Source organism: Clarias gariepinus, chromosome 11 (assembly GCF_024256425.1).
Source record: "Clarias gariepinus isolate MV-2021 ecotype Netherlands chromosome 11, CGAR_prim_01v2, whole genome shotgun sequence".
Lineage (NCBI taxonomy): Eukaryota > Metazoa > Chordata > Actinopteri > Siluriformes > Clariidae > Clarias > Clarias gariepinus.
In genome coordinates, this window is record NC_071110.1 from 8928839 (window position 1) to 8946569 (window position 17731).

Below are 17731 nucleotides of genomic sequence, written 5' to 3' on the forward strand. Positions count from 1 at the left end.
TTTAGCCAAATTGTAGTTGTAGTCTTGGACTTGGAGGAGTTATTTTGTGGAGCTCCACATTCAGGTTCTATCCTGAGCTTTGGTTACTCTTAGTATTAAGTCTGCATTTCCTCAGAATTCTTAGCTTTCCTTCCATCTTCCACCCATATACACTACCAGTAGGTGGATAGACAACCTTAAATTGCCCCTAGCTATGAAAGAGTGCATGAATATTTACCCTATAGTGGTACTGCATCCAATCCAGGATATATTCCTGCTTTACTTCCAGTGATCCAGGGATTAACTGTCCAACATAACACATACACACTGAAGATATAACAAAAATAATGAAGTCTAAAAGTCTTTTGGGAGGTAAGAAGAAGCCAGACATAACTGGCTTCTTCTTATTGTCCAGGTGCTGTGCCTGGACAATAGGTGCCTGGACAACACGGATCAAACTCTCAATTTTAGAACAATGTATATAATTTACCTTAAACAGTTTTTCAGGGCATGAGAAGGAACCACTTTAATAACACACTGTAACATACATTATGTTGTGGTGTTTCCATGATCAATACCATGATCAAACTCCCTGCTCTTCTTCTGAAATGCTGGCCTCCCAGGAACACCTTCAAGGTCTAAAACATTGACTGTACAGAGCATTCAAGTTCCTTTGATGTGCAAGTGGTTTGTGAGAGTACAGTTCCCGAGGACAGATGCGGCTCTTCCACAAGCTGGTGACAAGTTATTTCTTCAAGCGTTTTACTGTGGTCTCATTACCATACTGTGCTTTTACACCTTCATTCACCGGAAACTGCATAGCAAGTCTCAGTTTGATTTGACTGTGCCTCCCAACGCTGGACATCCCACGGGGTGGAGCGTCACAATTTCTGGTTCAGTTTCATCTGGATAATTAAGTAGCCATGCGATCGCCAGGGAATTCCCAGCTGTGGTTCCCTGCTGTTTTGGCCCACAGTAGCTTTAATTACTTAAGCAAACAATCTGCCGTTATCCCGAGTAACGCCTGATTTAAGCCACTCTCAACAGGACAGGTTGCTGAATGAACAGGTGTTACGGCAGCTCTTCAAAGAAAATGGGAGGCCAATTATTTTACTAGCATTAATGATTTGTAGAGACTTAATAGAATAGCGATTTAGAAGAGATGCTATTTGCGAAATACAAGGCAAGAAAAATTCAAAAAGTTATATAAGAAACTAAGTTGCAATCGTAGGTATAAGAGTTTGTGAAAGCTGTGAGGTGTATTCATGTTTTTATTTTAAAGCATAAACACTGTTGTTAATGACATTATCAGTGGATATTGTCTTTTTTAAAAAAAAAAAAAAAAAAAAAAGGTATGGCTGATCAGAATAAATTAAAAAGAAAGAAGGAAAGCCAATTTCACTGGATGCACCGAAAACTGAAACACACAAGGGTGAGTCAAAAATGATCTGCTTTCTGTCTGTAGAATTTATTTAATTTTACTTTTAGAAAAGACAAATACTATCTTTTTTGACATATTGTATTTACAAAAAAATACTTTTATAATATTTATATTTATTTATATTTATATTTATTTATAAATATTATTGTTACAAGCGCTATACAAATAAAATTAAAGTGAAGTAAATTGAATCTTTTTTCCGCATAATCTTCTCGCTTTTCAATAAACTTTATCCAGCTGTTAATAGGCTTTCGTATTCTCTCATTAAAAAATGTTTTTTTAAAGCCACGAATGCACCGCTGTCTTCACTTCTTCATCAGAAGTGAATCATTGTCTTCGACCAAACAGGTAAAAGTCCTCTTGGAGCAAGATCAGGACTATAGGGAGAATACTTTCACCTCCAAAAAACTTTTGCAGAGTGTAGACAGGGAGGGCAGAAATGTGCTAAGGTGCATTATCATGCAAGATCACGACGCCCTCGTATAGCAGTTCAACTGATTGTTGAACCATTTTTCTGATAATGATCCAATACTAGCCTTAGAGAATCACTAGGGGGGCACTCGTGTTTGCTTTCACTGCAGTTACAAATGAACTGATGTAACATGTTTACACTTGCACAGCAGTGACTGGGGAGATGGAAGCCTTGAACGGAAATCATAGCGGAGATCAATAAGACAAAAGTTAAAATATAACCGGAGTGCGGATCATTTTTGACTTGGTACAATTCAATAAAGGGCCCGAGGAGAATCAAGCAAGCCAAGCAAGCTGTCAGTGAATATACTGTAGCTTAAAAAAAAAACTCTGTATAATCTTCGCAGTAATGTTAATGCAAGGTTGTGACTTCCTGTGGTTTACGATTAAATCACAGTCATACAGATAAACATTCGGAATAACAACACTCTTGCTCAGCGATATTGTGAAGTACCCATCCATCATCTATACTTATCTTGCATCAGGTTATGGGGCCTGGATCCTATCCCAGGGAAATTAGGGCAGAAGACAGGGCACACCCTCACACCAAGTGAGAAGTTTGAAAATGCCTATCAACCTAGACACAATCGTGGGAGGAAACCCAAGAAGAATGAGGAGAACATGCAAACTACACGCACACAGAGCAGAAACCAACCAACCCTGGAGTCCCAATGTGACAGTGCTACCCACTCGATCATCGTGCCAACATTGCAAAAGTAGATTTGACACTATTCCTGTTTGCTATTCAACTTTTATTCGTCCAGCTAGAATGAAGTGGCTAATAAATCACTAACATAATACCTGTTTTGCTGTAATTATCTAAGAAGCATTAACAAGAGGGCTTGTAGGCTAGGAGGCATCCCTGAATTACATTACAAAGAGAAATAAAAAAAATCTACAATGTTTTATTATAACAGAGACAGCCCCAGGGTGCCAGATCAATCCTGAATTGGAGATACTCTCTGTAAAAAACAAAAAACAAAAAAAAAAAACAAGAAATACCTGGTTGTGTTTGCTCTGGGTACTCAGATTTCCTCCCACTGGCCAAAAAACATGGTAGTTCATCCCTGCATTAGACAATCCCATATTCCTGGGTTGATCCTCTTATCCCAAAGATTGCTTCAATTTTGACTGAAGCTGAGCAGATAAATAAATGATACATGCCAAAAAGCTAACGTCTAGATGATGTATGATCATGATGTCAGCACTATAATTATGATGTAATATATGACCTAAAATGTTCTTTTTAGAAGTACAGCATAAAAAAATATACAGTATATATACTAAACCTGATGCAGGTGGTTCACCACTGAACGAAATTCAGCATGCAGCATTCGGGCTCCCCTCTGCTTTTAAAACACACCATTAAATATGACTTCATCTCTATTTAGAAATAAAACATCTAACATTCAGTTCTTGTTAAAAAAAAAAAAGGATGCATTAGAACACAGTGAATGCGACATTCCCGAACAGCACATCAGTATATGATATTGGAATTGCATCTTAGTATAATATCTAAGTGCTTCCCTTATTTAAAAGGAAACAAACAAAAAAAAAAGATTTATTTATAAATGACAGCCTTGTTTCCCCCCCGGAAACATTCAGATCCTCTTGTTAAATTACAGGCACCTTAGGAAGAGAACATCACAGTGCTACATAAGTGCTATGAGATTACTGAACTGTTCAGGCAGCACCATGAGACTGATGCATCATCTTCCAAATCAGTTCAAACCTGTCATCTGGTGACAGTGACAATATGTCATGCCTCGAATATAACTTTAGTAGTGCAATCAATACAATTTGGTGGAGATCTGTGAGACTAGGAGGTCTACAGACGCTGACGAGCGAGTCTGAGCGGCTGATCTAAATCTGGCAGGCCATCTGGGAGAGCTCGCTCTGGGATTAGAGAAGGACACACCGCGCTGGACAGAGAGACCTGCTGTGTCTTCATGATGACGCCAGACCGGGACCAACAGCTGGTCTGTGATTCCATAGACAGTCACGATTTATATGAGGTGAAAACAAAAAGCATTGTTATGTGCCTGTACTCCATATGGACTCGACAAGACTCTTAAAATAAATTCATAACAGCATGCAAATGCTACCTCTGATTAATAGCGCCGTTCTGACATTTTCGAAATTGGCATCTACTTTCACTGTCAAATTTTCGAGCCGATGTTTCCAACTTATTTGGTTGCCGAGGCATCGCTCGTTGTGTATTTTCCAACAATGTGCATAAAGTCACATGGATTGAACAGGTCAAGGATTCCCAAATCTGCTCCTCGGGCAGTCCAGCAACCTTACTTTTGTTTATTATTCAGTTCCAACACCAAGAAGCCAAACCAGAGAAAGATGAATTTATACTGCTCTCAGGTGTCATAGAAGTTTGAGAAGAAGCTGGAGAGAAAAAAATGCAAGCGGTTGGACTGAGAAGAATCGGAATCTTTCATTGCTTATCTATATGCTGGGTAGGGTAGGGTGGGTTTGGAGCCCTATTCCAGATAACTTATGGCACAAGTTGGGGTGCACCCTGAATGAGCACACATTATGTCACGATCACACGTGCATGGCTTTGGACTGTAAGATAAAACCAAAGTACCTGGATTAAACCAACCAAGCACAGGGCGAACATGAAGACACCATGCACACACTACCAGAGGTGAGACTCGAACCATCAGTCCTGGAAGAACGTTAACCACTAAGCAACTCTGCCGTCGGAATCAGAATTTTTTTTACGGGAAGCATACAGAAAACCATTTTTAAACCACTTCTTCGGAAATAGCCCCTTAGAAGTCTATAAAATAAAATATTTACAATAAAAGTACACCAGTGACTGTTGCCGCTTCAGTGGAAATAAAATATAGGCTTTCGGTTTTGCTGGATGGCTCCAACGTGCAGAAGCATTATCAAAAAATGATGGCACACCAGTGTATTTTGCCACCGCAATGACATACTCCTTCAATAAAAAGACATTACAGTGGTGCTGTCCTCTGTATCATGATGATACAGAGGACAGCTTTGCAACTGTTTTCCACTTACTAACACAGTAACACGCCATGATATCCTGTTGATAAAAACATCATAGACTTTATAATCGGTTTATTAACTAAAAAATCTCTATGCAAATGTACTGCATATACATTCTATAGCCAAAAGTTTGTGGACACCTGAACCTAACTTTAATGCATAATCATAGGTGCTTGATGTGTTACATCAACATCATATCAAAGATTTAGTCCCCTTTTTTATTGTTATGTATGTTTATTGTATTTCTACTAGATCTGTAGGCATTTGTGATCATTCAGCTACAAAGTGCATTAGTGAGGTCAAGCAGTGATGCTTAGGTGAAAAGGCCTGAGGTGCAGTTAGTGTTCCGATTCATCTCAAAGGTGTTCATTGGGGTTGAGGCCAGATCAGGTCAGGTCAGGTCAGATCAGGTCAGGTCAGGTCAGGACACTTCTACATCAACCTCAGCAAACCATGTTTTCATTGCCTTACAGAGAGGCAAACAGGGTTGAGCCGCATAGCTCCACAGCACACAAGGACATCCTATAGATACGAGTGTGATGGTCAGGTGTCCATATAGCTTCATCCATACTGTGTACTGTGCAACCAGGATTTTAAATCTTTTTGAAGTTCAGTTAAGTGATCCGTTCAGTACAAACACATTAAGCAGTGTGAAATAATTGATTACGAATGACGTTTCTATTTAGTTTTAGTTTTAATATTCAAGTGCAATGAAGCACTGGAAATCTCCAACTCAGAAAGTGAATCATGTTTGAGATTCTTTTATTGGCATTTTATGGTATTGTGCAATGTTTTGTATTAATTAAATGATGTAGGTTAAATTGAAGAAATGTTTTACTGTGGCAGGTTGTAAACTGCCTAAAGATACCATAAATAAATTGGTTGTTTATGCAACAGCATCAGCAGCAACCTTATTTCCCCCCTCGTCTGTTCCAACCACTCGCCATTTAGTATCATTAGTATACTAATCACGGGCCTGAACATCTGTCATCACATTTTTCTCGCTGGTTCATGCTTTAATTTAAATGTTTTCTCATGCCTAAATGATTCATAGGTCACCATGTGGCCTAACGAATTAAAAATGTTCAATGTGCAAAATATAAAGAAATGAATGGGTGGTGCATGACTTTTACACGATACTGCACCTCCACCAATGGTTGCACACTGAAAGCCTGGAAATCTGTGGGTAGGTGGAAATGCCAGCACTGTCAGCATGGTGTGTGAATTCTGGCTCTGACAGTTATTCAGTCTCAGCTGCATCACTCAAATCTGAGCAAAATATGACTTTTGCACAGTACATGATTTCTGACTCAATGTGAGAATGATTCAGACTTTAAAACGATAGAGATCCCACCCTCTTCTGAGTGACTGTCTAATGAGTGCAGTTGTAAAACCCATCAGCAGCAACCATACTGAAGGCATGACCAGTGTATATGGCAGTTTAGTTACGGCGATACCGTTCAGTTAACTGATGTGCCTCATGCAAAAAAAAAATACTACTGAATATTTACCTGTTGAGTTACAGTAGGTGCACAATCTCAAATGCCAAGCTTGCAAGAAAAGCAGACTGGTGGCTTAGTGGTTAGTCCTGTGGCCTCCAACATCCAGGGTCGAGAGTTCGATTCCTGTTCCTCGGGTCTGTTTGCATGGAGTTTGCATGTTCTCCACGTGCTTAGTGGGTTTCATCCGGTCTCCTCCCACAGTCCAACGACATGCAGATTCGGCTAAGTGGCATTTGCCCAAAATGTGTGAGTGAGTGAATGAGTTTGTGTGTGTGCTTGCTCCTGGGTCCTGCTATAGATTGGCACCCTGTCCTATGTGGTAGGCTCCAGGGCTCCAGCAACCCTGTACAAGTATGAATAGAGAACGAATGAGTGCTTGAGTACTAAGCTTTGTTTACATGTGAATGATGTACGATATGTAAATATTTCACAAATGTCCATATGCGTATCTATTACACACTATATGAGAGATGTTTTACAAATGCTAATAAGATGTTTCTCCCCGTGTTTTTTTGCAACACTAAGCCAATCTTGTAGACTGAAATGAGAAACATCAGTATCTAATACACTGTAATGTGACAGGTGCTCAGCCATGCCACAGAAACTGCCTCCTATGCAAGAAGCGCTTTGGCTGTTTGTTTGCTCATGCTTCAGGTTGCCTTGCCCCTGCAATTAGGCAGCAATCTGGAGAAAACATACAGGCTTCACTTTAACTTTGCATCAGCCTTGCAAATTACACAGGAGAGGAAGCTCCCGTTTTAATTTGGGACCGGCGCCTTCGCCGCCGTTGACGTTTCTTTTTTAATTGACCCCGAGGTCAAACGGAGACTGAGATAATATTTTGCTAAAATATTCTCATTTCCTGGGGAGTCACATTTCCATAGCGCTTCGCCTCATGCTTAATTTATTACGTTTCTTACATTTACCTTGGAAGGGACATCCATACTGTCTGCCTCTTCTTTCACAGGTCAGTTTAGTAAATATCAAATCATATCTATTATTAATAAACCTCTACCAAAATCTTGCCTTTCTTTTTTTTTTAAGATCAATAATTCATGCATTTAAAAGACTTGAGATATTATAAATGCTGTTCAATCTGAAAAAATATGATTTTTAATTTTTTTACCTGTTGATATTAAAGAATCAGAATGAACATTGAAAACAAATCATAGAAATTATGTGATTTAAACAACAAATATTCATTTAACATAAGAGTTTAAACATTTTACCCCTAAAGTTAAAATAATGAAAAACGAAATCCAGTTTTTAGCCTTTTTTATGTAAATATAATAGGTAGTTATAACCAAATGTAAAACGGCAGTCCAGCGAGTGCATAATAAGATTTAAGGTTTGTGGACATCTTCATCATCACATCACACCAAAATGTAAGCCGTCTCCAAACTATTACAACATAGTTGGAAGCAATGAATTCTATAGAATTAGTTTGGACTTTACCCAGCATGGCAATGCCCCTGTGCACAAAGCAATAGCGGCAGTGGTAGCTCAGAGGGCTAGGGTACTGAGTTACTGATCAGAAGATCAGCTGTTCAAGCCCAAGCTGCAGAAGGTTGCCATTGTTGACCCCTTGAGCAAGGCCCTTAACCCTTTCTGCTCCAGCAGCGCTGTCTCATGGCTGACCCTGTAAAATATATATTGCATTGCACCGCAAAAAGGAATATTACCTTATATAACTTCTTATAGGTCATAAGCGATACTAATCAGATGCTTTATTTAGCTGGTTGTTTACAAATCTTCATTGTGAAATAATAATGTTAAGTAGGGATGTTAGATATTATCATGTTGTAACTAATACGCTGGTAACTCGGTCCATCCAACCAATAAAAAGACATTTTTTGTTTACTTTTCCAATACCACCTAAGTCCAATATTTACTGAGAAGGTTAGTGTGGAGCTCTGATATTTGTAGACCATTTTACACTGCATGAACCCTAACCTTCTATCAGGTCTTCTCTTTTTCCAATATAGATCTCCAATCATCCTGTTCTCCTCTTGCAATTTAGCGCTTAGTCACCTTCTTCTGTTGTCTTTCCCCTGTCTCCAACGTGTCCATCACATTATCCTTTTTCGACAGTTTTGGCCCCTTTACCCTCTTACCAAAAACATACCAATTGGTGGATTGTCTTTGCTAAATTATAAATTGTTGTAAATATGTGTGTTTGTGTGCCATGAGCTGGACCAGTTGGTTTTCCCCTATCCTCCATTGATCCCAGGATAGGCTTGAGATTTACTTTTTGTATTTTTTTTTTGAGTGATAGACCACATTTTTAAAATATTAATTGAAAAGGTTTAATTGTATCATGTTCTCCAAAAAGCCTCGAACAACCTATTAGTCAATTTCCAATTACAGCTTCCCCATTTCCCATAATCCTCCTCTCTACTTCTTGTCTTCTAATATATATGCTCCATCACTTACAGTATTTCTCTCCTCTTTTTCCAATATACAGTCTATTTTCATTCACCCAATCATCCAGTCCTCTCTTGTCTCTTCGAGTATCACCAAGTCCACCATCATCGTCTTTTCCCATCATCAGCTTTTCTCTACTCTTCTATTTCTACAGGTGTATTCACAAACTCATTCTTTTCTTCTCTTCTGTCTTCCTCATCCTCTTTAACACCTCTAGCTCTAGTACTCCATAATCCTCCTTTCTCTTCTTTTCCTCGACTACAGATGCCCCAACATTTTCATTTCCTTTTCCCCCAGCGTAGGGCTGATATCTTTTTCTCTTTCATTTACCTACATTAGTGGCATCCCATTGTCCTCCTGTCTTTTTCTCATCACATTATCCATCTTTTTTATTCCATTTTATCAAAGCAGGTATCCCATTTTCCTCCTCTTCTCACCCTTCTCTTCATTTACTAAAAAATAATATTTCTTCAAATCTAATGGTGGTAGTGATGCTAACAAGAAAGGTCTAGCATGCAGAGAAAGAAAAAAAAAAGAAACACAAAAATGGATTTTTTTTTTTTACACAGAAAAAATTATGGTAGTGGATGAACTAAGTATTTTTCTTTATCATTTTTTAAAATGTGAACCAAGCAAGGTTAAGAAAACTTTACAAGCAAAAGTCTGGTATAAATGCTATTTAATACATAGTTTTTTTTTTACTTACCAAAGAAACCACAGTCCCGCCCACTTAGTTTCTTTTGGCTCACAAGACCGCGGCTCATGAATCCGCAGGACAAAGTTCATTCAGATAAAGTTGGCATGAAGTAAAAGTAACCACTATCAGATGAAGTGGTGTGCCTTTTACTTTAAATTTTTGCATTTCTTTTTTTCCCATTTTGATGTTTTCTTTCCCCACTGGGTGAATTTTACCTTTAAAAGTAGAAATGCATAGCCTTTATACTGCATGTCTTCGATATCACTGCGCCAAACAATCAAAAATAGGTTTGAATAAACTGTAGTTGTCAATACCTCTGCACATCTCTTATCTTCTTTCCATGCTACTCTCTTTCTCCTGTGCTGGTCATATCCCCCTCCACCTCCCTCCAGAAGCAGGAAACCACCTGCCTCCAATAATAAATGATGGTTGTGTTGCCCTACTAGCCTTCTTCACATAATTTTTGATTCATTATCACGCTGAGACAACACCATGCTGAACAACTAGAGTCCCATCAATAATAAATTTCCAACCTCGACGATAAAGGAGAAATGGTCTTGGCGAAAATGACTTACCACTTTACTCTATAGAGACCCACAATATCTAAGATTGGCAGGTTGCTGCGAGCAAACAATTTGACAAGTGCTTGGATCAAGCCCAAATAGCCCCCTACTGGGGATATAGTGCACTTCATAGGGTGTACAAGCTGTTATTTCCTTACCTATGTAATGTAGAGAGTCATAATTCATTTGGGATTCAGTGCTTGTACCCAAAAGCTTCATCGTGTGTTTTAATATCCAAGCCACCTGCCACAGCGGTGATGTGTTTCACACCTGGGTGAACTTCATTGATCTTCTATCACACCACTGATTGCAATCAACAACAGACAGAGCAGATAAAGGGACATCACTGTTCAGGACCAAACAGTTAATGCAAGGCATTTAAATGTATTTAGTACACAATCACGCGTTTGATAATTTTAATCACCTAGTGGGTTTTAGAAACCAGCTAGACCGAGTAGTGATGGATTACATTTTTATCTCGATTACATAATCGGATTTCCGGATTATAGGTATTTACTTATTTATTTATGTATGTATTTTTTATTTACCTGTCTATCAAGTTTAAAAGAATTTCCACTTTATATAAAAATAAAAAAATCACAGTTAATTTTTTAAAATCGTACATGTTTCATATGAGAAATGACTACACTTTCCCGGTCAATGAATCATTGTCTATTGATCTGACAAAGATTTCAACAATGCCCATGTTTAAAGTGCAAAGGAATTCAATATGCATATCCTTAGGAATGTACAAAACAATTAAAAATGTCTTATCATAATTTTTTTTATGGAAAGACATAAATAATAGTTTTTCAGAATTGCATAATATGTAATACCATAAAACATATGCAATGCAACCTTTGTTTAGATATATTCCACAAATAAGTTAAGTCTATTTTAAGAAAAATAAAACCTTTCCTTTTTTACTTAAATCTGCTCTGTCTATTTTCTTCCCACAACATTTACGCTGACTCCAGGAAACTCCCTAGTGTTAAATAGCACTACAGTATTCATTTGTGTTCAGCTGGAGCACTGGAGGTGTTAATTCAACACTAGGGATTTCAGTGTTTAACCAAGCACCCCCTACTGTTCTAGCGTTAAAGCATCTTAGGCCTCACCCCAACCACCCGCCCTTTTCCTTTTCTTCTTCTTTAACTAATCACAGGTCCTTAGGGGCTGCAGCCCACTGGAGTGTGCATGAGTGGGTGTTCTAGTTCCCAAACAAGAAATATCATTTATTATTTATGCCTGGGAAGAAGGATAGAACCGAAGCCAAAACATACCCTATGACCGATTCATAGGCGAAACCAAAAAAAAAAACAAGTCTGAGAGCACAGAGTGGCATAAAAGCATCTACGAAAGTGTATCGAGCTTGATATTGCATAGTCCTCAGAGTGTAGAGGATCAGACAGATGTGTGTGGAGTCTAAAACATGCCCCATGCTGAGGAGTGTAAGGACAATTTGTAGAGTGAAGGAGCATATAGAGCTGTCTAAAAGAGAGCAAAAAAAAAGAGCAGAATGAGAGACCATAGTGATGAGACAAATGTGAGTATACAGTATGTAGCATGAGAGGCTCTAAAGGATGTGTGAAGGAGGCGAAAGAGCACAACATGGGTGTTCTTTGAGAGCTCATAGGAGGATGAAAGCTGAGATGCTTGAATGTTAAAACATGCACAGAGGAGCGAAGGAGCTTAAAAACTTAAGAAAATTTTAGAAAGTATGTATAAAGTGGGGGTTAAAACGTATGAGCGAGTGTGTTGTACAGAGACGGCTGAGATTGCTCCAAAAGCACACGCTCACAAACAGGATTGTGGCCTTGTGGTTGTTTTACATATTGATATTTTAATAAAACAAGGTTTTGGCATGTAAATATATTTAATTCGATTTAATTAGTTTGCACTAACTCTTCTTCATTACTAAATTCTGACTTGTCTATACTGTTTTATCCTGTACATGGTCGTAGGGGGCATGAAGCACATCGCAGGAGACATAGGGCATGGGGCGGGGTACACCTTGGACAGATTTATTCATTTCGAATGCCCATTAGCCTAATCTGCATGGATGAATGGGAGGAAACTGGAGCACCCGGAGGAAACCCACCAAGCACAGGGGGAACATGCAACCTCCAGACACAATAATTTATTGTCTTGTACTTATTTATACAATAAATTATCCGTCGCCTGCAAATATTGTCATTAATTGCTATTAAATATTGATAAATTATTATTTTTTTTCAGTCCATAGGAGCATCTCTTGGAGCTCTCTAAACAGTGGGGAAAGGATGAAAGAAAGCACCCACAAAAGATGATTGCTGGCTGTCCAAGCACATGGAAGGAGTGTGAAAGTGCGCACAGGAGTGTGAGAACATGTCCAGCTGTGTAAAGAGTGCACACGCGTGTGAAACATTTCAGCGAGTGAGAGGAGTCCAGAGCAAAACAGAGGTGTCTGTGAGCTCGTAGGGGAGTGTGAGAGAGGAGTGTGATGTCGCGCACAGGCGCGGGGGGAGCAGGAGGAGGAGGAGGAGGATACGGAGGGGGTGTGGATGGATACGAGTGGTGCTTTCAGCAGAGGCTGGTGCTGAAACGCGTTCAGCTGCGGAGGAGAAGAGAGCGGAGCTTCATTCAGCATCGGCACAGCCAAGAGACACACACGCACACACACACACACACACTCCTGAATGGACAATCCAGCGCATAGATGAACCGAGCTGACTCGGAATAAAAGAAAGAAATTTAAAAGAAACGGAGATTTTAGGAGATTTCGTGCGAAATTCAGACAAAGCGTCCGGGCAGAAAGTTGGACAGGAGACGGACAACACTGATCCGAACCCGGGATTCTGGGGGACATCTCTCGGACCATCGCAGAGACACTGAGGACGGTGTAAACGGCTGTTGGTTTTGAGTGAACTCTTTGGTGTTTGGTCCCCCTTTGGAGAGGTGGTGCAGGAAGATTTTAGCCATCGGCACCGGTGCGTCGAGAGCGCGCAGCTTTGAAACCAGCGCACGAAGACTGAAGCAAGATGCTGCAGTTCTGCATCGCTCTTATCCTTTTAGGAGCCGGTAAGAGCTCGGGGGTTTCTTTATTATTATTATTATTATTATTATTTTATTTTTATTTTTTTACTCTCCTCTCCCTACTGCTCACACTGTATCATGGATCATATGATTCACTCGCTTGCTTTTCCTCTCTCTGTCTCTCTGTCTTTCTCCCTGACTTCCCTGGACGCGCTGCGTCAAACCAGTAACACCAGCACTGGTTACAGCAATGTGTGTGTGTTTTTTTTTTCCCAGTTCTTGTACTGGACAGAGACCTTGCACCCTTTATTTTAGCTTTATATATCATCCTTGGTTTATTTCGAAGTATTTAAATCAGGAAAAAAACGACAGTGAAGATGCGAGCGAGTTGTGCGCGCATTTTCATGTCTGGTTATTGTAATGTGATGTGTGTGTGTGGTGTAGTGTAGTGTAGAGTGTGTGTAGTCCACGTTATTAATGGGTTCCGAGTGAATGAATGAATGGTGTGACTGAAAAAGGAAAAAAAAAAAACTTTGCTTAGTGCGTTGTTGGGTATTTTATTCATTTGGATTAGATGGTGAATAGGCGGCTTGTGTGTGTGTGTGTGTGTGTGGTGCGTGTGTTTTCAAACTGCTTATAAGATAGTGAAGCTTAGACATCACACGTGTGCCACTGCAGTGGAGGATTTATCTAGATAGATAGATAGATAGATAGATAGATAGATAGGTGTGTGTGTGTGTGTGTGTGTGCTTAACAAACGAGCTCTCACCGAGTTACAGTGCACAAACCGAACAGATCATTTAGGTCATGATAAACTTTAGAGCCCTCAGGCTGTTCATTTAACATCCTCGCATCTGTGTCCCAGTATTGCAGAGACTGACAGAGCGGGAACTCGGAGCAAAATGTAGATTATATATAAAATGTATCCACGGAGGAAATAAAGCGCGTTTAAACTTAACGCCGGAGGGTTTTTATTCGCGCACAGTGCCGCGTAAAGGACAGAGAGAGAGAGAGAGAGAGAGAGAGAGAGAGGCACGCGGGTCTTCATAATTTCATAAGCATTGCCAGGAATGGATAATACAGTATCTCTTTCAAACGGAATAATGCAGCGACATTAAATAAATATTGAGCAGTAAGTGCGGGAGTGGAGGTGGCACACTTCTCAGTGTATTCAGGGCGACATCCTAAGGGAGAGAAAAGGGAAATGACTTTTTTTTTTTTTTAATTCGGATTATTAAAGTGGAATATTGATTAATTCATTGTTTGAGTTAATAGATCTGGGGTAACAGGGCAGGGTGACTTCATCTGAAAAGACTTTCTTTAACTGTCGAAGAGTTTAACTCGTGCGCTTTACTCTTCGCCGACTTTTAACGACTTTATCAGCAGAAAGTACCTACATTGCAACGAACTGACAGACTTTTTGAGCAGATGTTAAGTACTTTTCTGTGCTTGTCTCAGCGCAATAGTTCCCCTTAACAGCTGCTGCTGCGTGTGTGGGTTCAGAGAGAGAGCGAGCGCAGGTTCCTGACCAGTGGGCAACAGGCAAGCGCGAGCCCAGTAACAACCAATCACTGATCAGCACTGGTTGAGCAACCACCAATCAATGATCAGCAGAGGTTAGCAACCAATCATTGATCGGAACTGCCCAGCAACTGCCAATCACTGATCAGCATTTCTTACCGACCAATCACTGATCACCACTTTTTAACGACGAATCACTGATCACCACTTCTTAACGACCAATCACTGATCACCAGAGGTTAGCAACCAATCATTGATCGAAACTGCCCAGCAACCACCAATCACTGATCACCACTTCTTAACGACCAATCACTGATCACCACTTCTAAACAACCAATCACTGATCACCACTTCTTAACGACCAATCACTGATCACCACTTCCTAACGACCAATCACTGTTCACCACTTCTTACCGACCAACCACTGATCACCACTGTCCAGCAACCACCAATCACTGATCAGCACTTCTTACCCACCAATCACTGATCACCACTTTTTAACGACCAATCACTGATCAGCACTGGTTGAGCAACCACCAATCAATGATCAGTAGAGGTTAGCAACCAATCATTGATCGAAACTGCCCAGCAACCACCAATCACTGATCACCACTTCTTAACGACCAATCACTGATCACCACTTCTAAACAACCAATCACTGATCACCACTTCTAAACAACCAATCACTGTTCACCACTTCTTACCGACCAACCACTGATCACCACTGTCCAGCAACCACCAATCACTGATCAGCACTTCTTACCCACCAATCACTGATCACCACTTTTTAATGACCAATCACTGATCACCACTTCTTAATGACCAATCACTGATCACCACGTTTTAGCGACTAATTACTTTTAACTGCTTCTTACCGACCAATCACTGATAACTGCTTCTTACCGACCAATCACTGATCACCACTGTCCAGCAACCACCAATCACTGATCAGCAAATCCTGACATCACCGCTTAAGAGCTAATCATTGAACACAATTATTTAGCAATCACCAATCACTGATTACCACAGATTAGTGGTTAATCACTGATTAGCGCGATCATTAACTTTTCAGCACTGCTTAGCGACCAATCTGTGATCAATATTGCCTAGCAACCACCAATCACTAATCAGCGCTACTTACCGACCAATCACTAATCACTGCTTGGCAACCACAGATCTTTACTGCTCACTAACCAATGACTGGTCAGCTTTCCCAATGCTTAGCACCCAATCACTGATAACCACTGCCTAGCAACCACTAGGCATTAATCAACGCTGCTTATAAACCAATCCCTAATCACTGCTTTGCAACCAATTATCACCAACATTTAATTACCACTGTGAGTGACCAATCATCACCACCACTTACTAATCAATCATTATTTACCACTGTAAAGCAACTACCAATCATTGCTTATTGAACAATCATCAACCCAAATGTGCACCACTAACAATGACCGATCCCCACCAACGCCTGTGCATCACCCACCAAGTCACGTTCCAGCAACAGGAAATTTCCTTTGTGCTTTCTTTTTAAATTAAAGTTTTAGATTGATTATAATAATAAAGCAACCAGTAGAAAGAGCACATGTTTTGTTTGTAACCCATTTTTTTATGCAAAGAACTAATGGTATGAATATTCAAATTAGCGTCTGGTGTCACTTAGTAAGGTTTTCCTTAGTTTTGTCTCATATGTCATATAGTGTTAATGTTGTTATCACTCATGTGCCTTGTACTGCAATTTCCCACCTGTTGGCGTCTAAGAGTTATGCCATCACTCTGGTTATTGATTTTTACTTTTTATGTACTAGGCTTTGTGAGCAGATTAGCAAAGCAAACTGGGTGTACTATGTACGTATGCTGTTCGAGGCCATTAGGCACTGCTGTGATTTGAATATAGCTAATTGTCCGATGCATCGAACACCACAGATGCAAACTGGGAGTAAACTTTCAGAGCACTTGTTACTGTGGATGTAAAGAACAATAAACTATCAAAGAGCATTTATAACATTTATAAAAAGGTTTTGACATTTGCATCACACATGAATATATGATAATAATAACATGATAATGATGATGATGCAATACAACTGCACAAAGTTTGAAAGAAATTAAGTTCGTAAAGTGAAGGCTACAATTGTGTTGAGAATTCTGTTTCACACATGCTCACCCTGAGTCCCTTTGTGCCACCAAAAAAAACTCGACAAGAGTGTGTTGAAAACCCCCTGAGGAAACCGCCTTTGACCATGCGCTCGCTACTTTCCCTTTGAAAATATTTGGCGAGTATGAGGTATGAGGAATTACGGCAGAAAGCTCACGAGCAGGTTTAATCAGGTGTCTGAGCAGGACGTCACCGGTCTGTATGCTGTTTTTACTTGTTTAGACTGTAAATTAAGTGAATCAATCACACCCGATTCTTCTGGAACCATAAGATTGAATACCGGCTGATGTTCACACCCCTAAGAATAAGATGGTTTAGGACACATCAATCTTTGCAGAGCTTTATTTTTTTGTTCCTGCCTCATGCGTTTGTTTCCCTACCTTTCCAAACCAAATGTTTTATTCATCGGCCGTATTATTAACGGCGGCATTGATTCGACTCGAGATAAAGGCTTCAAATCCCCTCAATCACTCCCAAAAGTGCAACCAATTAAAATGCTTTCGGCCAACGCTCTGGTAAATGAATATGAAAAAAGAAAAGGGAAAAACACAGAAAAAAACAAATGTTTACTGGCTGTTAAGCTGCACTTTCTCTCCATCTCTCAGTGTCTTTTTGATAAATGAGAGCAGAGTATTGACACGGATGGAGGCTGTAATTAAATTTAAATGTGAAATCAGGATGTGCGCCGACAGACTGCGAGGCAACACAAAAAAAATATTAGCGGGGAATGTTAATAAAAAGCCTGCCTGACCAAACTGACAAATAGAATTTAGATGAAGCAAAGTACCAGTGATGAAGATGTTTACAAGCAGTACCTGCTCATTCGCTTTCTGTAAAAACCCAGCGTGACAAAGTGCATAAAAGAAAGAAAGAAAAAAAAAACAATGAACAAAAGTGCACTTGCATCTCACATGTGGTTTTCCAGGCAAA

At 39.8% G+C, this 17731-nt stretch overlaps 1 protein-coding gene across 1 annotated transcript in view; it reads left to right on the forward strand.

Annotated features, from left to right (window-relative positions):
* The first annotated feature begins 12708 nt into the window (after positions 1-12708).
* Positions 12709-17731, forward strand: part of kirrel3l (kirre like nephrin family adhesion molecule 3, like) — a 49586-nt gene continuing 44563 nt past the window's right edge. Inside the window, exon 1 of the mRNA XM_053507684.1 lies at positions 12709-13164. Coding sequence (XP_053363659.1) covers positions 13125-13164 — 40 coding nt within the window. The 5' untranslated portion in view covers positions 12709-13124. The remainder of the gene's footprint in view (positions 13165-17731) is intronic.